The 26,392-nt window shown below is 51.4% G+C and overlaps 1 protein-coding gene across 2 annotated transcripts in view; it reads right to left on the bottom strand.

Moving 5' to 3' along the window:
• Positions 1 to 592: 592 nt before the first annotated feature.
• Positions 593 to 26,392, bottom strand: part of STK11 (serine/threonine kinase 11) — a 47,211-nt gene continuing 21,411 nt past the window's right edge. Inside the window, exons 6-9 of one of the 2 annotated variants that reach the window (XM_033136568.1) lie at positions 24,994 to 25,121; positions 19,037 to 19,094; positions 13,009 to 13,211; positions 593 to 839 (exon numbers count right to left, since the gene is read on the bottom strand). In XM_033136568.1, the coding sequence (XP_032992459.1) occupies positions 625 to 839; positions 13,009 to 13,211; positions 19,037 to 19,094; positions 24,994 to 25,121 (604 nt within the window). In that variant the 3' untranslated portion in view covers positions 593 to 624. Of the gene's footprint in view, positions 840 to 7,013; positions 7,256 to 13,008; positions 13,212 to 19,036; positions 19,095 to 24,993; positions 25,122 to 26,392 lie in introns of those variants that run through there. The other variant, XM_033136569.1, reaches the window with a different exon arrangement.

The following is a 26,392-nucleotide window of genomic DNA, read 5'->3' as shown; positions in this document are numbered from 1 at the left end:
GCAGGGACCGAGCAACGGGAGCTCATCCCGTTGTGGGGATTCGAACTGCCGACCTTCCGATCCTAGGCTCTGTGGTTTAACCCACAGCGCCACCCGTGTCCCTGAGAGGAGATAGGATACCCGTTATTCCATGGGCTGTCCAATGAGGGCAGGACTCGAACCAAGGGCTTCAAGTTCCAAGAAAGGAGATTGCGACTCAACATCAGGAAGAACTTTCTGACAGTAAAGTCTCCCTCGGGAGGCAGTGGGCTCTCCTTCCTTGGAGGTTTTCAAGGAGAGGTTGGGTGGCCACCTGTCATGGTTGCTTCAGTTGGGATTCCTGCATTGCAGTGGGTTGGAATGGATGACCCTTGGGGTCCCTTTCCCACTTTACATGATACTATGAGTCAAATCACTGACCCACATTGTTCAGCGCTGCCTAAAGTTACTGCCAAGGGCTCTCCTCATTCCTACCTGGAGACTGAAGCTGGGGCCCTTCTGCATGCAAAGGAAGCGCTCTAACCACTGAGCGGAACCACCTTTCTGGACACTTCCCCTCCCGCCCCCCATAAAGAGAGAAGAAGCCATCAAAGGAAGAGAGGAAGGCACAGACCTGCGGGTGGGTGATGCTCAGGCCCCGGGTCGTCACTGCTGCTTGCAGGTGGAGAGCTTCCGAATCTTGCTGCTGGTGGAAGACGAGGCTTTGCGTGAAGGGTTGGAGGAGGCGCTGGCCCGCCGCTCGGCCTTCGTCTTGCCGCCAAGCTGCGCCGGCTCCGTCCCATTCATGCAGACCGGCTTGGGGAGCCCCCGGCTGCAGCGGCTCTGCCCGTTCTGCCTCGCTTCCTCTTCAGGCACCTGTCCTGGAAGGCAAACGCACGGGAACACGGGGGAGAAAAAAAGAAAAGGAGGTACAGGGGAGGTCTGTGCCACGGGGCATGCGCAGAGGGCAGACAGAGCATCTAAATCTCAAAACGTGGGAACTTCCTGGGAAATGGTTTATAAATGAATTGGAGAAAATGCTCAAATTATCTTTTATTTTTTAAAAAACAACAACCCAGAAGCATTTCTTTTTTTAGGGAGAATTGGTATAGAGCAGGCATAGGCAAACTCGGCCCTCCAGATGTTTTGGGACTACAACTCCCATCATCCATGGTCCTGTTAGCTACGGATGATGGGAGTTGTAGTCCCAAAACATCCGGAGGGCCGGAGTTTGCCTATGCCTGGTACAGAGTTACCGAAAGATTGAAAGAAAGAAAAAAAGTGTTTTTTATGTACGCCACAACCGCAGGATCCTCAGAAGTGGAAAGAAGATTCAGTACCAGCCAAGGAGGAATGGCAGACTAAATGAATGGACCATGCCAAAATGGCAAAATGTACGGGAACAATAGGGAACCCCAAGAGGTGGGGGAACTTTTATCAAAGACTGGGGGGGAATTGTGGATTGTCTGAAATGTTAATGTTAATGTTAATATCTATATATGTGTGTGTGTATAAGAAACCGTAAACAGAGTTGTCAAAATATACCTATTTGTTGGATTGTATTTCTGTCAAAATATTTCCGAAGTTTCATTCTCAAAAACTTGGGTTTCCGGCTGGGTTACGGCCCCCATCATCCCTGGTCCTGCTAGCGAGGGATGATGGGAGTTGTAGTCCGACGACGGCTAAGGGTTTGAGAAAACGCTCGATGGCTAAAGTTCACCATCCTGTCTTCTCAGCGGCCGGCCAGATGCCCCCCGTGGAGTTGGGGCTGGCGTTAGCCCTCCCTGCCGGATCAGGCCAAAGAGGAGCTAGCTACCTAGTCCGGCCCCCCTGTCCTTGCTGCAGTCAACTGGATGCCCTAAAGCGATGCTCCACCCCCCCCGGCAGGACCCGAGTGCGAATCTCCCCCACTCGAGATTCCCGGCAACGGGCATCGTTCAGAGGCATTTGCTGCCTGCTATAGGAGAACTGTGGCTGTTGTCGCCGTTTCCGCCACCCCCCCCCCACTAATTCTCTTTCAAACCCTGCCTCTTACAGGAAGCGTTGCCATTTCTAAATTATTATCATTTATCTCCGGAGGTTTTTTTATATCCTGCCTTGTTCCTCTCCCAAATGGGTTTTCAGGTAGCGTGCGCATCGCCTCTGCCACCTTTCCGGTCCCCAAGAACTACGAGGTAGGTTTCGGCTGCAAAGAGGCAACAGCGAGTGCCGGTGGCCCAGGGCGGGAGGATTCGAACTCGGGTCTTCTCCCAAGCGGCCCCGGGCAAACCTCAGGACGCAGTAAGCGCTAGCGCCACAGCTGGGTCTTCCCAACTGATGCCCGACAGCGCCATGCCGGGGGGGCGGGGAAACAAACCACGGGAGTTGCAAGGGATTTGCTTTCCCGCAAGCAAGGGTAAAAAAAATATTAAAAAAGGCCGAGCGGCAATTGCTTAGCTCAGCAATGGGGGCGGGTGGGAGGGTGGGAGGACGTCAGTCGTGCTTTCGGCTAACAATGCCCTCTGTGATCACGTCAGCTGCTCTCGCACTCGCTCCTCGCCGGTGCCTCCCGGCAGATCCTGCCAAGGTAATTTTCACGCAGAGCAGAGGTGGCTTTTTTCAAGCCGGATGACTCAGCGAGAGCCGGGAGAAGGGGCGGCCGCCGATCGTTTTCGCCCCAAGGACGCAGGTGGATTCCCGTCACGGCACCTGCCCTGGGTGCCGCCGGGGAGACGCAAGCTGTAAAGGAACTTACGCACGACCCAAAGCGTGTCGTCCTCACTCCCTGGGGAGATCCAGGTCGCCCCCCCCCAAAAAAACAACAAGACGCCGTTTCCTAAGACCTTTGCAAAAGGAGCTGCTTCAAAGACCCACTGTGTGGATCCCCAGAGGTGGCCCTCTGCTCAGCTCTGCTCACGAGTAGCACCCCGTTCATCCCCATTTATTTATTTTTGATTTGATGCGCTGCTATTCCACCTTCCCCCCCTCCCAAATAGCTCAAGGCGAAGCGTGCAGGTTCCCCCCCCCATCTTTTTCATCTGCACAACGACCTTGTGAGGTAGGCTAGACTGAGAGGCGCAGGAGCTGCAAAGGGTAGCTATATTTGTGTGTATCTCTTTATTTATTTTTTTGCATGTGTCCTGGCCTTTGCAGGACAGCGGGGGGGGAGAGCAGAAGTGTGGCCTAATGGTTAGAGCTCTGGACCATGAGCTGGCCGACCAGGGTTCAAAACCCCAATCCACCCTGAAGCTCGCTGGGTGGGCGATTGTGGGCCGGTTGCCGTCTCTTAGCCTAACCTACCCCGCAGGGTTGCTGTGAGGATGGAACAGGGAGGAGGAGGAGGAGGAGAACCACCTTGAGCTCCTTGGGAGGTAGAGGGGGCATGCAAATGTAACAAACAAACAAACAAAAAGCCCGCCTCCGCCAGCCCCTGAACTGGGTCAGCGGATCATTATTATAAGAGCACCTCTTTCAGAAATCAGTGCCGGGGTTTTTGGTTTTCCTCTTCCCTCCCTGTCCCCTTTCCCTTGCGTGTCATGGAGCGTTTGGGTTTTTGGTTTTTTTTCTCTCCTTCTTCTAAGACAGTAGTCCTGCGGAGATAGCAACTGCCTTGCTTTGTTTGCAAGCTGCTCCAGAAGCCATTTTTGGCAGGGGGTACAAAAGGCAACAAAGAAAGGAAACAAAAACAAAGGCCCCCCCTTCCATTGCTGCAGATGCAGATCCTGACAACACCTTGAGTTTCTATTCATATAGTTAGATATCCACAAAAGGGTTTCTGGAGAGTGTGGAAAACCCCTTCGGGTTCTTAAAGAATTCATGGGGTTCCCAGAAATGGGAGGAGAGGGTGGGTTTTTTTTGGAGGGGAGCAGAAGAGAGAGGGGGGAGACTTCTACTTTCCAAGCCAAGTAAAGAACAGTGTGTTGAGGATTTTATATATACAGGTGAAACTCGAAAAATTAGAATATTGTGGAATGGTTCATTTCTTTCAGTAATTCAACTTATAAAAGGTGAAACTAATATATGAGATAGACTCATGACATGCAAAGCGAGATATGTGCCAAGCCTTTATTTGTTATAATTGTGATGATTATGGCGTACAGCTGATGAGAACCCCAAATTAACAATCTCAGCTTTGGGGTTTTCATCAGCTGCACGCCATAATCACCACAATTATAACAAGCAAAGGCTTGACGTATCTCGCTTTGCATGTCATGAGTCTTATCTCATATATTAAACTCCAGTAGCTAATGAAAACAAATGGACTTTTCCACAATATTCTAATTTTTCGAGTTTCACCTGTATATGAAAGTACACTTAGCCAAGCAACATCAATCTTTAAGTGTTTCGGTAGGGAAGGAGGGAGCAGAGGAAAGAGGGGGGGGGGGGGGAATGCAAAGCGGCCACCTCTCCAAAGCACCTCCTTCTTCTGATCAATGGGAAGCTTAATGAGTTTCCCTCCCCGCAATATAAGCCAGCTTCTGCCTCCGCAAGTGACTCACTTTCCTGGTTCACTCTTCTCCCTCTGCTGCCACCTCTGCCTGCGGCTTAACTGGCGCTCACAAACACTGCGGGAGTCACCATCCCAAAACAGGGCTCATGTGTTTTTTCTGACGCTCTCTTAATACGGCACCCCGAACCCTATGCAAAAAGGGGACCCTCTCTGCGATGCCAGGTCTCTCCCCCCCGCCGCTTTCACCCACAGGGGTCCCCCGTCCATTGGGGCGCGTCCCGAATCTGCAACCGTGCAGCGCCGTTCGGCCATGCTGCCTCCAGACCCCCCCCCACCAGCTGCAGAGTCCCTAACTCCCAAGTTGCTAGACCTCATGACTTTGGAAAGCAGAAGGGGGCCAGAAGGGGGCCAATCAATCCCCGTAGCTCACGCAGCTGCAGAGATGGCGAAGGCGAGCGAGCCGGTGTCCCTGGCACCTGTTTTGCTTGATGGCTATTAAGCTCAAGTAGGTATCTCAGGTGGGAAAAGCTGAGGGCACGTGAGATTAAAACAGAGGTCGGCAACCTCCGGTCCATGGGCCGGATGAGGCCCACGAAGACCGTTTTACCGGCCCACGAGCCGCCTGCACGGTGCAGGGACTCACCAAGTGGTGCCGATACCAGAAAATGCGTCTGGGCATGCGCAGAAGCGATTCCCGGCACCGCAGACATGTGCAGATGCAATTTCCGGCATCGCGCTGCGCCAGTCCAGCCCACGGACGATCTCCATGGGATTGATCCAGCCCATGGCTGGTAAACCTTGCCGACCCCTGGATTGAAACCTCCGCCGATTCCATGTTAGTCCAGGGGAGCGGGGCTACCTAAGATCAAGGAGTTTTGTATTATTCTCCTCCTCAACCACCCCCCTGGAACCCTGGCCATGTGCTTTAGATCTAATTTAAGGATTTCTGCCCAAGCGGTTGAAATCTTGGGGCTGCCCCTCCAAGCTTTTCTTTGTAGTGGGGTAGAAGAAATATATTTAGCATTAGCGCTGGGAGTGTATACACAATTCTGACCAAACTTAGCCTCCTGGGTGTATATTGTGCTTCTGACCGCGGGGGCAGAGAGCAGCTGCCCTGGCTACGAAAGGCCCTTTGTTTCCTGCTTGGCAGGGGGTTGGACTGGATGGCCCTTGTGGTCTCTTCCAACTCTATGATTCTATGCTCCTCGAATCTGTGCGGTCTTCTTTTAGAGCCGTCCAAGGCTGTGGCCCATGGCTTGCCTCCTGTGGGCGGCAGTTCCACAGTTTAACGCTTCCGGTATCTTAAGGGCTGTCACACACGGAAGAGGGAGCATGCTTGCTTTCTCCTGCTCTGGTAGGTAGGACTCGAATCCATGGCTTCAGAGTGACAAGGTCGGGTGGCCATCTGTCATGGATGCTTTAGCCGAGATTCCTGCACTGCAAGAGGGTTGGGCTAGATGACCCTCGGCTCCCTTTCCAACTCTCTTTTTCTATAAACTCTGCACTGCGCGAATGGCATTTTCTTTGGTCTGCCCTGAATGACCCCAGAGTTCCAGTATTACGAGAGAAAAACCCGCGTCCCTGTCGACTTCCTCCACCCCAGGAACAATCTTACCTTTTCCTCTAACCTGTCGGGAAGTCAGTCTACAACCCTTGTGCTGCCTTCTCTGTCAGAAACTCTCCACAGACCCAGCCAGAGGTTTTTGCTCCGCTCGCAAAGGTTCTTTTCGCTGGGCCACAAAAACGTTTGGGAATTTGGGATTATTCCGCACCCGTTCTGAGCTGGATTTTTAAACAGTGGTGTGTGAGCACTCGGGAGGAGCCGGCTCATATAAAACTCGGGGGATATACTTAGATAACCGACCCTGGCGTAAGCTGTACTGCAAAGCTTCTAAAGCGAGAGTCGGATTTAAAACATTATTTTTTTTTTAAAAGGGAGAATTTTAAAACGCAACAAAGCTTTTTTATTTCGCTCTTCAAACCGAAGGTCACGGAAGGCGGAAAAGAACAGCTTTTCTCCAGAAAAAAGAAAACCTTTTAAAAGCAACAATAACAATAAATCTGGATAAAAGGGGGTGGGGGCGGCGGAACTTTTTAAGAGCCGGTGTTCCCCAGGTGAGGCGGCTGAGAAGGGAGGTGCCAATGGTTACCCATCCCATCAAGAACGCCAACTGACAGCTCTTCGGGATTCGGCGGGTGGCAGATAATGGCAGCGATGACCGCCGCAGCAATGATGGTCCGCCGGTGCCCACAGAGCGGGCTGACACAGTGCAGAGAGGCAGGCACGGTTGGGAGGGCGGGGGTTGGCGTTTTGTGCCAAGGCGGGCGAGGGGTTCCGGGCTAGGGCTGCCAGCACGGCCAAAGGGAGCCATAGAGGCCTGCAACTTCAGGAGGGCATGGCACAGGAGGGGAGAGCTGGGGCTCTGGGTGGGTGGAGAACGTGGAAACTGGGACCGGGGAACACCAGGAAGAGGCCCTGGCGTGCAACTGCAGCACTGGGAAGTGCCGCCAAGAACGTACATTAACTTTCCAAGAAGGCAAGGAACTTGCAAGGTTACCAGCCGCGATCTGGGCATTTTTTTAGCGGGGAGGCTAAAACCCTATTGTTTAAAAAGGGGGCTCTTTCCCCCCAACAGCCTCCCGCCCACCCATTCGCGGTTCGAGGCCAGGGACTGTCCTAGCTGGTGGAAAAGCAAGCCGCCTTGTTGTCTTCCTCTTTCTCCTGAGCTCTCTTGCCATCTAAGCTAAGCCTCCATCCTTCCTCTGAGCTGGCCGCGCCGGCGGAGTCTCCTTCCCCGAAGAGGAGCGCGAGATATCCTTCCTGATCTGTGCTCTCGTCCTCTCTAAGCCCTGCCTCGCTGTCGTCACCTGAGGAAAACGCAACACGGGAGCCGTCAGGGAGGGTGGGGCAGAAATACCAGGGCCCCCAAACCTGTGCGAGGCGCTGCCCCTATGTGGAACCCCCCCCCCGGAGGGGGGAAACAGAGGGCAGGCTGCGATCCCGCGGGAGCGCCCCCTCTCAACATTTCTCCAATAGGGACATCCTGCTCTGCATCGGGTTCACCATGAGCAAACAGCGACCCGCCTACCTCGCAGGAGTGTTGTAAAGAAAAAAAAATGTGCGAGGGAAGGGATTGTGTACAACACCTTCCGCAGATAAAGGGGATGAAATTAAATGTTAGCGGCCAGCTGCCATGAACCCCTGTCAGGAAAAAATGGTGGGTAGCAGTAGTAGTAGTAGCAATGATAAAAATAGAAATAATACAGTGGTACCTCGGTTTTTAAAGGGACAGTTTTTAAAGGGACGCGGGTGGCGCTGTGGGTTAAACCACAGAGCCTAGGGCTTGCCGATCAGAAGGTCGGCGGTTCGAATCCCCGCAATGACGGGGTGAGCTCCCGTTGCTCGGTCCCAGCTCCTGCCCACCTAGCAGTTCAAAAGCACGTCAAAGTGCAAGTAGATAAATAGGTACCACTCCGGCGGGAAGGTAAACGGTGTTTCCGTGCGCTGCTCTGGTTCGCCAGAAGCGGCTTAGTCATGCTGGCCACATGACCTGGAAGCTGTCTGTGGACAAACGCTTGCTCCCTTGGCCTAAGGAGCGAGATGAATGTGCAACCCCAGAGTCGTCTGCGACTGGACCTGACGGTGAGGGGTCCCTTTACCTTTACCTTGGTTTAAGAACAGCCCTGTTTATGAACTATTTGGTTTACAAACTCTGCAAAACTGGAAGTAGTGTCCCGGTTTGCGAACTTTACCTCGGTCTAAGAACGGAAGCCGAACAGTGGAAGGCCACCGGCGGCAGGCCTCATTAGGGAAAGCGCGCCTTGGTTTAAGAATGGTTTCAGTTTAAGAACGGACTTCCGGAACAGATTAAGTTCGTAAACCGAGGTACCACTGTAATGGAAACCGAGAGAATGATCAGGAACATAACAGACAGTAAATCCTATTGAACTCAGGGAGACTTAAGTTCTGAGAAAAAGGCTTCGGATGGCAGTCTTTACCTAGTTACCTGGGAGTAAGCTCCACTGAATACAGCGGGACTTCCTTGTGAGTAGACATGTAAAGACTTGCTGTACAATAAAGGAATAAACACTCTCTGCCTTTCCTAAAAAATAATTGCTGGCTGCTGGAGTACTGCAATGAAAGGATTTAAACTGGACGAGTTACATTTTTCCTTTAAAAATTATAGGAAGGGCTTGGTAGGCCAGCTTCACTGTTTCCTTCGTTCGGTGCAGGTATTTTATTTCCAGTATAAACACACACCCCGCTTTTAAATGTTCTCTGAGATGTGGAAGGGAGGGGGGGAAAGGGAAAGCGGGCCATTCCTGGATCAAATCAGAAACTGGGCTGGCTTCCGCCATCCCAGGACTGTCCCTGGAAAATCAGGACACTTGGGAGGGTAATGCAGGAGCGCAGAAATCCTGACTAACAAGAACCCTGGTCCCTGAAAAACCACCGGGGTGTGTTTAAATTAAGAGCACGTTCCTAGTCCTCATGGAGGCAAAATACGTGGGGCCAGGCCGTCCAAAAACTCAAGCCACCTGACACCTGAACCAAGATGTTGGGGGAGGGATGAAAAATGCCAGGGAGTGGAGGAACGTGAAAGCCCGCCCAATTTTAACTTTTCTTGATATTCCGATTGCGTGGATGCAGTCTTCTTTTCAGGGTAAAACACGGCTGGATAGGATGAGGCCGGCATAGCCTTAGAAATGAGCCTTCCACAATGGGGACTCCCAGCTCCCATGGCTGGGGAAGGTCCCTTAAACAACTGCCCACTCTCCCTGGCACAGATATGTCTTCCAAGAGCAAACATAGGCTCCGATGGTCCAGCTTTGTGAGGGGGGGAAGAGGGGGTTGGGGCCTGCAACACAGGTCAAGCCAGCAGCGAACTACTGAAGCCACCGGCCGTCTTGCAGGGTTCAGCTCAACAGCCTTTGTGGCGGTCAAGTCCAACACTTCCTGTTTGCCCAGAGTGGACACGCAGGGGGTTGTTACTCCAGCCAGGAGGACTTCCTGTCACACCTGGTCTGGAATTTCCTCCCCCTGCGTGTGACCATGTGGGGGGGGGGCGTGACCCTGGGAGACTCCGCAGCCATCTTCCTCCTCTTGATGCCACGCTCTCCTGATACATTTTGCTGCCTGCTGGCTCTCAGCCACCAGGACACAGGCTCATTCCCATATGGGACCAACTCAAACCCTCTTCTGTAACTATGAGCCAAAGCCTGCCTTCAGGGATCCGGCTGTGAACTGAATGTGAGTAAACTTCTTATGGCTTTTAAAAAGAGGCCTGTTGCGTCTTTATTCTTTTTAGGAGGGATAAAAGGGGTCTTGCCAGGAATATACTCCAATCTGGACTAAGCCAGATTGGATTGCTTAAGTAAAAAGATTCAAACGAATCTACCAACTAGCTTCCTGCTATATATTGGGGGATATTGGGGAAACCCAGCCAGATGGACAGGGTATAAATAATAATAATGATTATGATTATGATGGTGCGCTCTGCTGCTGACTCACAAGCGTGAATTAGGAAGGATACTAATAAATCAATATATCCTCTCCTAATATCCACAACATTCCCACAGCGTTCGCAAAGGATCCTGGCAATTGGGGCAGGAGAAGCAGAATGTTCAATGGGGCAGAAAAGAAGGCTCTTGGGGAGAAACACAACACGTCTCGCTGATTTCGCGTTGACGGGTGCTTAGCCTGCTGTGAAACACACGGCTATTTTTTAAAAAGACGGTCTTAAATGTAAACCGAGGCGAAGGAGCTTGGGGGAGAGGGAACAAAAAAAACACAGGTTTGGGTTGGGGACGGACGGACGGACGGGTCCTTCAGAGGTCATCCAGCCCGAGGCGGGGAGTTCGGAGCTGAAGCATCTCCACCAAGCCCCGCATTCAACAGTCCCAGCCTCTACTCGAAGACCCCCGGAGAGTCCACCTCCCCCTCTGGGAAACTAGGCAAACATTGCCTGACTGCTCTTGCCTGTCAAGAGGTTTCTTGCAATGTTTAAATGCAATACCTGGAAAACCATCAGTCAAGGAGGATGGAAGTCTTAGGCTGTTGCAGCCAAATGTTTGCTATGTTATATATAAGTTGGATGTTATGTTTAAAAATATGTGTAAAAACAAATATTATATATATATACACACACACACACACACACACACACGCATATGTGTGTGTAGTGTATGTATGTATATATGTGTTTGTGTGTGTGTGTGTGTGTGTGTATGTATGTGTGTGTGTGTGTGTGTGTGTATATATATATATATATATATATATATATATATATATATATATATGAGAGAGGTTTCATGCAATGTTTAACCAAAATCTTGTTCAATTCACCCCATTATTATTTTTTAAAATTATTTTTGTTGACCCTTTTTGAGATAAAATACTGCAGGAGTCAAACCGGCCTACAGAACATTGAAAAAAACCCCAATACATATATATATAAAGATCTGTAAGTCCCTTTACCATATTTATATCATATAGATCCAGTCATTTCTCCACATTCAGAGCTATCCCAGGACTCCTCACATCCGACTACAAACCCCATCATCCCTAGCTAGCAGAGCCAGTGGTCAGGGGCGATGGGAGTTGTAGTCCAATGACAGCTGAGACCCAAGCTTGAGAAACACTGACAGACCTGGCGGAGGCTTCTTGTAAGATGCTCCTCTCCATCCTTAGACGCCAGAGAGGTGTTTTCACGACCCACCCTGCTCTTGCGAACGCAACACATTTTGACCATTTTCAGTCGACCCTTCCTGGCCCTACGTTTAATTAGGCTCCTGAACCTAGGGCTGACAGATGTCCAAAATTTCCCAGACATAGCTGGTATTCGGCCCTCGTAAACAGGGCAGAAATCGCGCGTATGTCTGGGAAAATCCGGGCGTATGGCAACCCAAGTCGGAAGTGTAGATTTGGGCGGATTTCAGCCGCTTGCAAGGAGCAAATCAAACAAAAGCAATCGAAACAGCTCAACGCAACGGATGCTTCAAATCGTTTCCCCCAAATTCAGCTGAAAAGGCAACTTTCATTTGCTCATTGCAAATTCTGATAACAAACCTGATTTGCAACGGGCGGCTGAATAATTCCGACTGCGACTGTAGCTGCTAGTTGCACGATCACTGAAAACTTTGGAGACGCAAGCCACCCCCTTTCCAGCTGATTTCAGGGACGCAACGAAGGCGAGTAATTTCTCCTCCCCTGCCGCCCCCCCCCCAGCACACCCGCAGGGAAGCCGTTCCCCTGGTTATGAACTCCACCGCGATCTGCACAATATTACGATTGCTATTATTTCAATTCGTATACCGCCCAACACCCGTACATCCTGGGGGTGGTCCGCAATACAAAATCGCAATGTAAAAAACGCAAAATGCATAGTAAAGAACGAAGCAATCCATCTTAACAACATAGCCAAGCATTCAAAATGAGCTCTTCTTTCTTAGCTTGTAGGGCACCCCTCCCCGAAGCCAGTGCTGGATTTATGTGTAAGCTAAACAAGCTATACCTTGGGGGTGGGGTGGGGGGCAAATGTAAAGGGGGGGTGGGAACCTGGATGTACATTTCCAAGGTATAAGGCAGGCACCCCCGAACTTTGGCCCTCCAGATGTTTTGGGACTACAATTCCCATCATCCCTGACCACTGGGATCATGGGAGTTGTAGGCCAAAACATCTGGAGGGCGGCAGTTTGGGGGTGCCTGATATAAGGGGGGGGAAACAAATAAAATAAAACCTACATACAGCAACAGTGTTTTATGTTGTGTAGGCTCCTATGATCTAAGTCAGGGGTGGCCAACTTCCAAAAGACTGTGATCTACTCACAGAGTTAAAAACTGGCAGTGATCTACCTCCTTTTTTTGGGGGGGGGGTTCATGTAAAAGTCGTTGAGCCTCTTTGGGGAAGAGGAAAGCGACATTGAGCTTTTCTTTTTAGGAAGGAAAGCCCTATTTTTTTGTGATTCAGGTCATTTTAGGGGTGCAGGGCAAAGATGTTGAGCTTTTTTAGGGGAGCCAAAGTTTTTTTAGCTTCTTTGGGGGCAGCCACTGATCTACCGGTGATCTACCACAGACATCCAGTGACCTACTGGTAGATAACAATCTACCTGTTGGACATGCCTGATCTAAGTCATGGGCCCCGCCTGCTCCCTAAAATATCACTGCTTTGCTCCTTTCTATATACAGTCATACCTCTTCTTGCGAACGCTTCATGTTGCGTTTTTTTGGGTTAAGAATGCATAGAAGCATTCTGTGCGCTTCGCACATGCGCAGAAGCGCCGCTCTGGTTGCAGACTTTTCGGGGTGCGAACGGCACCCTGGAACGGATCGTGTTCGCAACCAGAGGTACCACTGTATAGGGTGCTTACATTCTGCATGTGCAAATGGCTTTAGATACCTATGGGGTCCATAAATTACCATATGGCATACATTCAACACAAAAAAACCCCAGTGACAATTTGTTGTTGACAAAGGACAGCTGGACATAGAAAGGGCCCCATTACCTCCAGTAGCTTAGGGCCTCATCAAACCTAAATCCGGCCCTGCCGGAAGCTGTAAACTTGGCTAGCCCCCCCCAAGACCAACGGTAACCATCCCCTGCCGCCTCCGGCTCCCTTACCTGGCACGGTGAAGTCCTGAGTGTAGATGATCTCGTCCTCCAAGTAGTCATCTTTCAAGTCGTCGTCATCCTCGTCTTCGTTGTAGCCGTGCAGGTCCTCCAGGTAAGGCACCACTGTCATACTCCTCCATTGGTCCTTCGTCTCCGGGCTGGGCGGGATGGGGACCAGAGGGTCGGCCTGCGCGTGCTTTTTCCGAAACCAGCTACAGGGAAAGGTGGGGGGGAAAGCAAGTGGAGACGGTGGGTCCTCGGGGACAGGAACCCTCGGACCCACAGAGGGACCCCCAGGGGTCATCCAGTCCAACCCCCCTGCAATGCAGGAACCTCAAACCAAAGATGGCCACCCGACCTCTGCTTAGAAACCTCCAAGGAAGGAGAGTCCACCACCTTCCACGGTCAACATCGGGAAGAACTTTCTGACAGAGTCAGAATCTCCTTCCTTGTAACTCGAAGCCATGGTTTCGAGTCCTACCCTCCGGAGCAAGAGGAGAAAACAAGCTTGTTCCCTCTTCCATGGGACAACCCTTCAGATATTGCAGGCATGTCCAAAGTCCATTTCGGGGGCCTAATCCGGCCCGCCGGTCATTTTAATCCGGCCCCTGTGGCAGTAAAATCCCCCAAAAAGCTCAACAACTTCAATCCCCAAAAAAGCTCAACAACTTTGGTCAGCCCTCACGCATGTTCACATCATCAAATCTGGCCCTTTTTGAAAAAAGTTTGGGCACCCCTGAGATATCCTATCTCCTCTTTTCCAGGCTAAACCTACCCAGCTCCTTCAACTGTTGCTCATCAGGCTTGGATCCCAGACCCTTGATCTTCTGGGTTGCCCTCCTCTGCACACGTTCCAGTCTGTCAACATCAGTCTTACAAACTCAGTGCTGAACTAAATGGACCAGTGATCTGACCCAAGTCCTGCCCTCCGGAGCTGGAGGAAACAAGTTTGTTCCCTTTTTCATTAGACAGCCTTGGAAGATGGCTCTCATCTGGATTTAGTGGCTGGTCTCTGGGTGAATCTTAGAATTGTAGAGCTGGAAGGGACCCCGGGGGGTCATCTAGCCCAACCCCCTACAATCGAGGAACCTTTTGCCCAACGTCGGGCTCGAACCCACGACCCTGAGATGCTGGGCAGGGAAGCTTTTCCATCCCAGCGTGTTGGGGGCACATTTCCTTACGGGCAATCTTCCAAGGGCCAACCTGGCAGTGGCGTGGGGGGACAGAGGCAATTCTTTAAAAACAGGTGGAGCCATATTTGCTACTCTAGCCTTTGCGGCTAAATTAAAAGCCGTGTGAGGTCGTCCCTAGGCACACAAAGAGCTCTCCGTCCAAGCTAATGAGAGGACAATTTTCCCAGATCGAGAACCTGAGCTGGGAAACCCTGCCACCTTCCTCGCCTGCTTCCAAGCCTTCCTCCTTCCAGTCTGCTCCTTCTTCGTCATCCCGCCACCAATATGCAACTGGTCCATGGCAGTATCCCAGACCATGAGGACTAGAGCCTTCCTTTACGTTTAGGGGAGAGAGCACAGATCGGTGGTGGCACACACATTTTGCCCAAGAAAAGGTCTCCAATCTGAAGACCTGGACAGTTATCCAGGCAGCTGGCTCGGATAATCCTACAGCAGTTGGGCCAATGGTCTGACTCAAGCCAGACCGCAGCTTCCCACAAAGCAGACTGGGAATGCAACAGAACGGCAAACATTAGACGTGCTTTGCTCTATTTTAATTCCCTTCTCTTTCCCCCACCTGCGCGTGCCCTACTTAACACAGGAGTAAAAAAAATAAAATAGGTTCGAACCCTGCAGAGGGATATTGATTGCAGCCCCCTCTGGGAGATTATATTCAAACATTAGCATATGCATCTATGGTGAGGATGAGAAGGGAAAGGGGGGGGGGAGAAGGATTGCGATTGAAATTCAGAGTGAGGAAGTGAAGGGGAAACAAAGGAAGGTTCTCTCCTGCATTTTCTGGGGAATGGAGGGGGGGAATGGAACCACAGAAACAATTTATTTGGGAGGGGGGTGGTTCCATGTTGTTTGCATGTGCAAGCTAAACTGAAAGCAGGATGTCCCTCCTTATGGGATTTATTTATTTTGTGTGTATGTTGGGGGGGTTAATATCAGACCCCCCCCCAGTTCTGTATTAATAAAAAAGGGAGGAATGGGTGGCAAAAACTACCCCCTGGGTCTTGCCCCGTGTAACCTGGGTAGTTAAAGATAAAGGGACCCCTGACCGTTAGGTCCAGTCGCGAACGACTCTGGGGTTGCGGCGCTCATCTCGCTTTACTGGCCGAGGGAGCCGGTGTACAGCTTCCGGGTCATGTGGCCAGCATGACAAAGCCGCTTCTGGCGAACCAGAGCAGCGCACGGAAACGCCGTTTACCTTCCCGCCAGAGCGGTACCTATTTATCTACTTGCACTTTGACATGCTTCCGAACTGCTAGGTTGGCAGGAGCAGGGACTAAGAAAGGGAGCTCACCCCGTCATTGCGGGGATTCGAACCGCCGACCTTCTGATCAGCAAGCCCAAGAGGCTCGGTGGTTTAGACCACGGCGCCACCCGCGTCCCTGCTAAAACAGTGCGCTTAATTAGTCTATGAAGTTTTTTTCCCTTTTTTTAAAAAAGGGATGTGCTATAGTGGCAATGGCTGTTGCTTTGCACACAGATCACAAAATCGTAGGATTGTAAGGGACAACGAGGGTCCAAACCCCTGATGGACTCGGGTTCAATCCCTGATCTCTCCAGGTAAGGCTGGGGGAGAACCCTCCCTGAGCCACTGCCTGCCCTGTTTTGCACCCACCTTGGCTGGTTTTGCCAGAGGGGTGTCTGTGTGTTTGTGGCCCCTTTCCGAAATCTACACCTGCGATTCTATGAATAAAGAACAGAGCTGTAAACAGGGGCGAACAGTGGGTGGGAAAGCTCGGGCTGTTGCGGTGGAATCTCTGCAGCCCTCGTTTTGGGGGCAAGATGAGCCCCTAGGAACGGAAGGGCTGAGCCCCATCTCTCCGTGACAGGAGAGAGTCTAAAATAGTAACGGTGAAAGCCCCGGGAGAAGGTTGGAAGGGCCCAGTAAGGAGGGAACGCGCAGCTTCAGCATGCCAGCGCTTGATCTCTGCACCAGGCAGCCAACGGCCTCTTTGCAGCTGGGTCTCTGGGGACGGCCCTTCGCTTTCAGCTGGGTTAGCTTGACATGAAAGAGCTGACAAAGCACCACGAGGGTGGAGGGAAGGGGGGGGGGTGGAAGCAGCCAAAACCAGCAGAGACTGTGGGCGTGGGTGCAAACAGGCACCTTGGAAACCTGCAAAGGGGTCTGGTCAGGGCAACCTCTCTGCATAGGAGAAGAAGAGGAGTTAGGATTTGGTATCCCGCTTTATCACTACCCGAAGGAGTCTCAAAGTGGCTCACATTCTCCTTTTCCCTTCCTCCCCCACAACAAACCCTCTGTGAGGTGAGTGGGGCTGAGAGACTTCAGAGAAGTGTGACTAGCCCAAGGTCACCCAGCAGCTGCATGTGGAGGAGCGGAGACACGAACCCGGTTCACCAGATTACGAGTCTACCGCTCTTAACCACTACACCACACTGGCTCTTGAGCTCAGTCAGCAGAGACTCTCAAATCTTAGGGCAGTGGGGGTTCGAGCCCCATGTTGGGCAAAGGTTCCTGAATTGCATGTAATAATAACAATAACAATAATTCATTTGTACCCCGCCCATCTGGCTGGGTTTCCCCAGCCACTCTGGGCGGCTTCCAACAAAGATTTAAAAAAACATTAAAATGTCACACATTAAAAACTTCCCTAAATAGGGCAGCCTTCAGATGTCTTCTAAATGTCAGGTAGTTGTTTATCTCTTTGACATCTGGTGGGAGGGCGTTCCACAGGGCGGGCGCCACCACCGAGAAGGCCCTCTGCCTGGTTCCCTGTAGCTTTGCTTCTCGCAGGGAGGGAACCCTTGGCGCTGGACCTCAGTGTCTGGGCAGAACGATGGGGGTGGAGACGCTCCTTCAGGCATACAGGGCCGAGGCCGTTTAGGGCTTTAAAGGTCAGCATCAACACTTTTGAATTGTGCTCGGAAACGCACGGGGAGCCAATGTAGTGGTGACCCTCTTGGTCTCTTCCAACTCTATGTATGGTTCTACCTTGCAAGATGCATGCGTGCGGACAAAGGCTACAACAGGTTCGACCCCCACCCCCAGGGCACCTCCGGATCAGAGGGAGGAAGAAGAAAAAGGGATCAAGGAGGGAGGAGGCGGTGGCAGTGCAGAATCTGAGGCTGGCTGGACAAGCAATCCACCTGGCATGAGGCAGTTTCCTTGTGGGCTTGGCAGAGGCCTATAGGAAGACGAGGAGCTGCCTGAGTCGAAGTCTGACCATGAGGTGCATCTGCCTACACCGACCGGCAGCAGCTCCCAGGCAGGGAATCTTTCCTAACACAGGTTCAATCTAGGTTGGGCTGGGAATGTGCCTTGCCTGAGACCCTGAAGAACCTCTGCCAGCTAGTGCCTTTCTATTTAACCATGAGGACTAGAACCTTACTTATTCTCAGGGGAAGGGGTTAGAGCTCAGAGGGCAGAGGCCCCTGCTTCGCAAGGTCCCAGGTTCAGATTTCAATTTTTTTTGCGGCTATAAGCCCATAAAAACATAAAATATGAAATATATGACATAAAATTACAGCAAACCATAGACCCTAGAGTCATGAGGAATCAAACCACAGCACAAATACAAGTTTTAAAATTGCAACCAAGGAGCAGAAAACAAAAGTATTAGTGGCCGTGTAGTTGGCCACAGCGCCTTTTTTGAGATATGACAGAGTTTAAAAACCTTGCCACCTGCAATGTTGTATAGGAATCATTGTCTTGCAGGAGTGAGGCAAGGTGTGACTCAGCTGGTGCACCTCTAAGTTTCTGAGTTATTGGTCTTAGTAATTTTGCCCGAGCCTCACTATGCAGGGGACAGATAAAGACTATATGATGGAGAGATTCCGTCGACTTTTTTTATCACAATCACAGAAGGTGGAAACTAAGCCCTTGGAAAATCTATGTCTCAGGACATTAAGAAGGAAAAGCATTAAACCTCGCTTTGGTGAAAGCGAATCGGTGCCCAGCAGTGGAGAGGGAGGATAGGTATAGAGGGACATGATGTATTGGGATAGCTCCAAAATTCTGAGGCGAGCAGACACCCCCACCCAGCATATGATTACGCTGTAGCGTTCAGTCCCGGAGGGTCTCCAAACTTTACAAATGCAGCACAGCCGCGACGACGGTGTTGCCGGGCTGGGAGCTCGTGTGGCCTCCTCTAAGGGATCCCACGTTCCATTCCACCCCTTCCTCTTGGCTCTGCATGCTCCCCGCTCCAGCAGCTGAGCCAGCATTCCACACCTCCAGAGCATGCTCTGTTCTGACAGTTGTACTGGGCATGCTCCGTGGGCACAGAATGCGGACTTCGCTTCTGGAGGGGAAGGATGGAACAAAAAGGGAACTTCGCCTTTTGGAATCCCCTCCCCCCCCCCTCTCTCTCTATATATATAGCCCTTCTGCAAACCTTTGGGGGGGCAGAGAGCCTCCCATGCTTGCCCATTCTTCCATTTTTTTCGGGTGAGGATCCACACTCAGGACATCGAGTTCTCTATTAGTACACAGGATACCACCCACCGACAGTTTTATTGGGGAATTCCATACCTGCTGTGGCTTTTACTAGGGCAACACAGCCTTTCCTCCGAAGCAACTGCATACTTTTTATCGATCCGCGAGCGAGCTTTGAAAGCTTCCCCGAAGGCTTTTTAAAGAACCAAATGGGATGCTTTTCTTACTTTTTTTTAAAAAGGGTTGTAAATTACCCAGCGCTGCTCCCCTCTCGACTCTCCTTTTATCCTTTCTTCCTGCTGCCTCTGAGCAAAGCAGCGAAGAAGTGGTTCGTGCCCAACCACCACCGCCACAAAAAAACCCCATCACAGTCAGATAGAAGGAAGCAGAAGAAGAAGAAGCAGAAGAAGAAGAAGAAGAAGAAGAAGAAGAAGAAGAAGAAACCTCAAGCACTCACTTGTGGTGTCTTATCTGTTGTATTGAAAATCTCTTGGCTGGTTCGTATTCAAGCATTCCTGGAAAAGAAAGGGGAGGCAGAGAGAAACATTTAAGTTAGGTGTCAAGTACCAGGCAGCTGGTGAAAAAGGGGTTCAGAGTTGTGGTCGTCGTCCATTATTATTATTATTATTATTATTATTATTATTATTATTACCCAACACCTGTAGATCCCAGGGCGGTTCACAACATAAAATCATGGTACGAAAACACAAAACACATTAATTTAGGGAGCAATTTTCATGCTCTCTGCGGGGGCAAGAGAGAGGAAGGGCCCCTCCGGAGGCAGCCAACCGGACACCCTCTGGGGTGCTGCTGGACTCCAACCATAGCTGTCAACTTCCCCTTTTTTTGCAGGAAATTCCCTTATTCCAGTGCTGTTTCCCAATGCAAAAAAAAAAAAAAAAATGAAGGTTGACAGCTCTGACTCCAACTCCCATCTGCCCCAGCCTACGGCTAGGGACAGAGGGATCAGTAGTCCAGAAAGAACTGGAGGGCCCCACGCTGGCTCTTTGCTCAGTCTGAAGTGCTCTGTAAAACTCGGAAGGGTTTTCTAGGAGACAGCGGGGTCTTGCTTCGCTGTTTTTCTAACGCGTATGCACCTCCATCTCCTAATAAACCGGCACACAAAACAGGCCCATTTTTGTTTTTCGAAAACATAATGTTGGGTGGGGGGTGAGAGAATCACAACGCGGACAGGTCTTGCCAATGTGGCGTCGGCACCTTCCCACGGGCCAATTTGGCCGGGGAGGAGCGCTTTTGATCTTTCTCGGCCTCCGCTCAACACACCTTGTAACGCTGCGCTGCTGTTTGCACTGCCCGAGGGCCTTGGGAGAGAGAGAGAGAGAAGAGAGAGAGAGAGAGAGAAACGCTCTCTGCGGCTTCCTCCCTCTGGCTCCAGGCCCAAGCGAGGGGAGGGCCCTGGTCCGGACTGGGAGAAGCCGGCAAGGAGCCGCCCCGGCATGAAATGCGGTGCCATGCGGTGATGCCCTCCAGTTGTACAAAGCAAGCTCCCGAGACCCTGCCGGCTGCAAACTTAGAAACCTAAAAGCGCGTCGGGGTGCCTGAAGCAAATCGAAACGCAATGCCGTAACGCTCTCTCTTTCGACATCCTCCCTGCTCCGACGGGGAGCCCTGCTGTCTCACTGGTAATGACAGCGGAATAGCCTGCAGGATCAGGCCAACCCTGTTCTCACTGCGGCCAGGTGTCAGGGACTGGCTGGACGAGAAGAAATGGTGGTGGTGGGGCCCTCCAGCCAGAACCCCCCCCCCCACGAGAAGCTTTAGAAAAGGAAGGCTCCGAGCCACGGGAGTGATGGTAGGGACACAGAAGACAGGCCAAAGCAGTAGCATGTGGTGAAATTTCTTTGCAGAGGAACCGTCAGGGCCAGAGGTGGTCAGCATCACGCATGTGAGCAGAACCTCCCCAGACTTTCGAGATGCGCGGACCAGGCCTCTGGAAGGATGCTTTGGGAAAGTGGCAGGAGAGCTCCTGGAACCGTCAGAGCCCCGTGGCTCCCTCCCTAAGCTGGGCAGAAGCTCCGCGGGCTTTGGGAATGAGGCACCAGGCTTTAATACTTTAATACCCTAATTTAGGTAAAGGTAAAGGGACCCCTGACCATTAGGTCCAGTCGTGGACGACTCTGGGGTTGAGGCGCTCATCTCGCTTTACTGGCAGAGGGAGCCGCCGTACAGCTTCTGGGTCATGTGGCAAGCAGGACTGAGCCGCTTCTGGTGAAACTGGAGCAGCACACGGAAACACCATTTACCTTCCCACCGGAGCAGTACCTATTTATCTACTTGCACTTTGACGTGCTTTCAAACTGCTAGGTTGGCAGGAGCAGGGACCGAGCGACGGGAGCTCACCCCGTCATTGCGGGGATTCGAACAGCTGACCTTCTGATCAACAAGCCCTAGGCTCTGTGGTTTAACCCACAGCACCACCTGCATCTTTACCCTAATTTACAGGGAACATTTAGGCGACTAGCCTAGTCCCCTAATTCACTGACCACACGCTACAGGGTCAGAGGAAGAAGGGAGGGCAGAATGGTCAGATGTCGAACAAGCAACAGGTTATGAGTGAGAGAGAGGAAGGAGAGACAGAAAGCGCTGCAGATGTGGGACAGGCTGCTTGTCTCCAACGGCTCAGAGACTTTTGCAAGTAGCAAAACAAAGAGCACAGACAGCGCAGCCCCAACAGAGTTTAAGACTGCAGGGAAAGGATGGGGAAGAGACTTAGGGGGAAGTGGGAGGCCCAGATCGTCAGTTTTATCAACTGCTTTTACGGCGGCGGGGCGGGGGGAGGTCCTCTCTTGCCGTAGGTTTCCCTTTACAGGTAGGTAGCCGTGTTGGTCTGCCATAGTTGAAACGAAATAAAAAAATTCCTTCCAGTAGCACCTTAGTGACCAACTAAGTTTGCATTTGGTATGAGCTTTCGTGTGCACGCACACTTCTTCAGATACCCTGTTTGCATTCTGTTTCCTCGAATTAAGAATCAGCTTCGCTGCCCGTTCTCGGGTCTCCGTGGGAAATCTCCACAACTGCTTGGGGGTGGGGTGGGGGGCAACTCCTGCGGGAAACGAACTGTTGTGTTCGCTAGGCACACTCCTGCTTCTGCTCATAGAGTTAACACCAACTTGCCTGGCGGGGTTTCCTGCTTGCTCGCTCCTGCTGCAAAGTCAGAGCAGGGTCTCGCACAGAGTCTCGCCTCTTGAGTTTTTTTTTTTTTAAAAACTGCCACATCGTACAGTCCTGGGAGCTTAAAGAGTCCAAAGGGGGAGGGGGGAACGGAGTCTGCCAGGTTGAAACCCCCCCACAGCTACAAAGCTCGCTGGGCGATCTTGGGCCAGTCAATATCTCTCAATCTGACCCACCTCGTAGGATTGTTGTGAGCATAAAGGGAGGGAGGGAACAGTGAACATGGTCTTTAGCTCCTTTTTACTGGAACCGTAAAAAGCTGTTTTTTCCACAATGCTCCATTTAGGAATGGTGGTGATGATGAGGATTAAACCAAGCCACGGAAGGCGTTCTTGTGGAGGAATCGTGTGGTTGATGGTACCACCCAACGCGGAGGATTTGCAAGCTGGCCCACCCCCCAAATTGGTGGGAACTTGCTCTGGAGACACACCCAACGCTCGGGGAGCAAAGCCGTTCTTGTCTGGGCTGGCTTTTAATGGAGAGAAAGCCAGCTCGGTTTACGGGCCTCTTTTAAATCTATTTTGGCACGCATTTCATCCCGTCAGGAGTGTTGGGGGTGAGGTGGGGGGGGCAGAGACGCAGGCCCTTGCAAATGCGCTGCGTGTGTGTGTTTCAACATGCCGCTGCGGCCCTTCAGACGAGGAGGGGTGCAAATCCGAGAATAAAAGCAAAGTCCGTCGCGGGAGAAACAGGACCAGCTGCTTGGAGAACAGTTCCGAGCCGGGCCTTATGTAACAGCACTCAGAAGAGGCACGGGAGCCTTGTACCAGAGTGATAACAGTCGCAAAAAAGAAGAAGCAAAATCAAAATAGCCGTGCAGATGGCATTGGCTGCAAGGGGAAAGGAGGTTAATCAGGCACACGGGGAGGGGGAGAGGCAGGAATGAAGCAAATGACTGCAAGTCTCGTTTGAAGCACGGAGATTTCCGAAACACAGAAAAATAACCTGTGCATGCAGTGCTGCCTGCAGGAGCCTCTCAGGAACTGCAGCCTTCTGAAGCAGCAGGGGGGAAACCCAACAGTGTACAGTGGTACCTCGGGTTACAGATGCTTCAGGTTACAGACTCCGCTAACCCAGAAATTAACGCTTCAGGTTAAGAACTTTGCTTCAGGGTAAGAACAGAAATCGTGCTCTGGCAGCGCAGCGGCAGCGGGAGGCCCCATTAGCTAAAGTGGTGCTTCAGGTTAAGAACAGTTTCAGGTTAAGAACGGACCTCCGGAACGAATTAAGTTCTTAACCCCGAGGTACCACTGTATTCATAGAATTGTAGAGTTGGAAGGGATCACGAGGGTCCTCTAGCCCATGGGGAGGCAAACTAAGGCCCCCGGGGGCCAGATCCGGCCCAATCGCCTTCTAAATCTGGCCCGCGGGCGGCCCGGGAATCAGTGTATTTTTACATGAGCAGAATGTGTCCCTTTATTTAAAATGCATCTCTGGGTTATTTGTGGGGCATAGGAATTCGTGCTCCCCCCCCCTCAAAATATAGTCTGGCCCCCCACAAGGTCTGAGGAACAGTGGACCGGCACCCTGCTGAAAAAGTTGGCTGGCCTGCAATGCAAGAATCTTTTGCCCAAAGTGGGGCTCGAACCCACGACCCTGAGATCAAGAGTCTTGAGCTCTACCGGCTGAGCTGTGGCAGCTAAATAAGAGATTCCCTACTAGTTCCTCCCTACCAATCAGGATGCATGCCTATCTCTCACTTGCGCTCTGAATTCTCCAATGAACCGAGCTGCTTTCCTCCTCTCTCTCTATTTAAAGCTGCCAAGTTTCTAGTGCTCATCAAGGCTGTGAGGGAGGCCCAGGAGGCCTGCTTTGCTTCTGCCAGAAGCTGTCCCTCTGCCCTGCTGCCTTCCCCCTGCGCCCCACCCCCCGCTCTTCTGTAGAATTTTAGAGCTGGAAAAGGATCCTGGAGGTCATCCAGGCTGACCCCGCAAGAGTCTTGCAAAGGCAGCGTCCCCAGCCACTGGTCGGCCAGCAGCACCTGCAGGAAAGGCCTCCAGTAAGAGGGGGGCATCTCCTTCATGGGCCAGCTTGCTCCACCGCCGAGCCGTTAGGAAGCTCAGCCCAAGATCTGCTCCCCTGCTGTTTCCAGGGAGACCCCTTGCAACGATTCAGCAGGTCCGTTTCCCAAGAAGCATTGAAATACATTTGCCTTGTTAGAGAGAGTCTCTTTCGAAAGCTGCTGGGAATGAATTCACTTAAAAGGCCCCCACCGTTAAATATTTACTGAGCTGTACCATAATGGCTGTTAGATAAGGAATGGAGTGTTTCCGAGTGCTCTTAGAACGCTTTATCGCCACCAACAAAAGGCAGTAGAGCGTCCTGGCTTGTTTGTTTTTTTGGGGGGGACAATAAAAAGGAGGAGGTCCCCCCTCAGTCTCCTTGCTAACCTTGCCCGTGGATGTGGGGCAGAAAATGTTTCATTGGATGCCTGGGTCTGCAAGAGCTGGGCTGGTTGACATTTGTTTTGCTTGTACCTGCAACTGATGTCTCAGTTTTCCATTTCTACGGTTGTCCTATTAGGTTGCGAGGGAAGGGCGGAGGGGAAATCGGTGGACCGCAAGTCGAGGTCCAAAGCCTAGAGCAGGGGTCCCCAAACTAAGGCCCGGGGGCCGGATGCGGCCCAATCGCCTTCTCAATCCGGCCCACGGACGGTCCGGGAATCAGCATGTTTTTACATGAATAGAACGTGTCCTTTTAGTTAAAATGCACCTCTGGGTTATTTGTGGGGCCTGCCTGGTGTTTTTACATGAGCAGAATGTGTGCTTTTATTTAAAATGCACCTCTGGGTTATTTGTGGGGCAAAGGAATTTGTTCATTTACTCCCCCAAAATATAGTCCGGCCCACCACATGGTCTGAGGGACGGTGGACCGGCCCACGGCTGAAAAAGGTTGCTGACCCCTGGCCTAGAGAGCGTCAGACTACAAGGTCCCGGGAGAGGCCAGCGTTGAAATCTCCACTTGGCTGTGGATACTGTTTTATTTATTTTATAGTACAGTACAATGATTACTGTTTTCATTTTATGGAGCAATGTTCTCGTTAGATAGTAAAATTCCTGTTAGATTGCTATTTAAGGGGTTGCTTTTAAAAGTCTGGAACGGATTGATCCGTTTTGCATTACTTTCTATGGGAACGCGCGCCTTGGTTTTGGAACGGACCTCCTGGAACGGATTAAGTTTGAGAACCAAGGTACCACTGTAATAATAATAACAGACACTCACCTCTAAGCAGATCTGAAAGCAAAGGGCCGCAGTCCTCGGGAATCGTGTACTCCCCTTTCCCAATGTTTTCAAATAACTTATAAATATTATCGCCCTCGAAGGGATAAAGGCCGGTCGTAATGTTGTATCTGCAAACAGACGAAGGGCACAGGTGTGAGCAGCGGGGTGGATTTGCAGAGAGGTGGCTCAGTTTCCCGCTGTGGCTCCCTCGCACATCACAACCTTCCTTGAAGTGGCTGGGGGGGGGGGGTTGAGGAGAGGGGGAAGCGGGACCCTTTCTGCCCCAACTCCCAGCTTGCCAACCCCACCAGCCCCCTTCATTTCGCTTATCCGTTTGTTGGCGGTATTTATACATCAACCCCGTAATGCGAGAAGTTCCCTAGGTGGCTTAACGATGAAAGAGGGATTTTATTTTTTTTGGGCGGGGGGGAGAATTTGAAATAAAGTACAAATGCACACGGCCAAACTCCTCCGTGTTGGGGTGCAACTCAGTCTGCAGAAGAGTTTGCATAGGGGTTAAGATAGTTAAAGGTAAAAGTAAAGGGAACCCTGACTGTTAGGTTCAGTTGCGAACGACTCTGGGGTTGCAGCGCTCATCTCGCTTTACAGGCCGAGGGAGCCGGCGTTTGTCTGCTTCCGCAGACAGTTTTTCCGCATGACTAAGCCGCTTCTAGCGAAGCCAGAGCAGCACACGGAAACGCCGTTTACCTTCCCCGCCACAGCGGTACCTATTTATCTACTTGCACTATGTGCTTTCAAACTGCCAGGTTGGCAGGAGCTTGGACCGAGCAACAGGAGCTCACCCCGTCATGGGGATTTGAACCGCCGACCTTCCAATTGGCAAGCCCAAGCGGCACAGTGGTTTAAACCACAGCGCCACTGGCATCCCTAAGATAGTTAGGGAGCTACAAATTCCCAGACCACTCCTGTACCTCTCTACCTCCCTGTTACCAACACTGATAGGTCCGAGATTCCAACCTGTTCTTACAGTTTCCTTCTCCTCTGCTAACTCACTCTTGGGATCTCAAGATGGAGCAAGCACAGCTGCTTTGCTCTTCTCCAGACTAGCTAGAGTAGAACGAGAAACTTTTCTGGCCAAGTTATGCATTTCCTACAATGCGCAACTTTAATCTTTGCTTGTTGGGTTTGCGTGACTGCAAGCAAGGAAAGTCTACTCTTGAACCAGGGTTCACTAGCTGCTATCTCATCACCCGCAATCCCAATCTTTAATGCAGAAAGAGATTTTAAAAAGGCCCAGCCTACACGAGCTATTCAAGAACCGCCCTGGTGGTTATGGTCAGAGCAGCGTCTCCAAACAGGACCCTGAGGTCTTTGGAGGGGGCAAGCTGTGGTGAGTGGCAGTGTGGCATAGTGGTTAGGAGTGTTGGGCTAGGACCTG

The sequence above is a fragment of the Lacerta agilis genome, chromosome 18 (genome assembly GCF_009819535.1).
Source record: "Lacerta agilis isolate rLacAgi1 chromosome 18, rLacAgi1.pri, whole genome shotgun sequence".
In the NCBI taxonomy this organism is placed as follows: Eukaryota; Metazoa; Chordata; class Lepidosauria; order Squamata; family Lacertidae; genus Lacerta; species Lacerta agilis.
The sequence above is the reverse complement of the archived record's forward strand: the minus strand, read 5'-3'. Positions and strand labels throughout refer to the sequence as shown.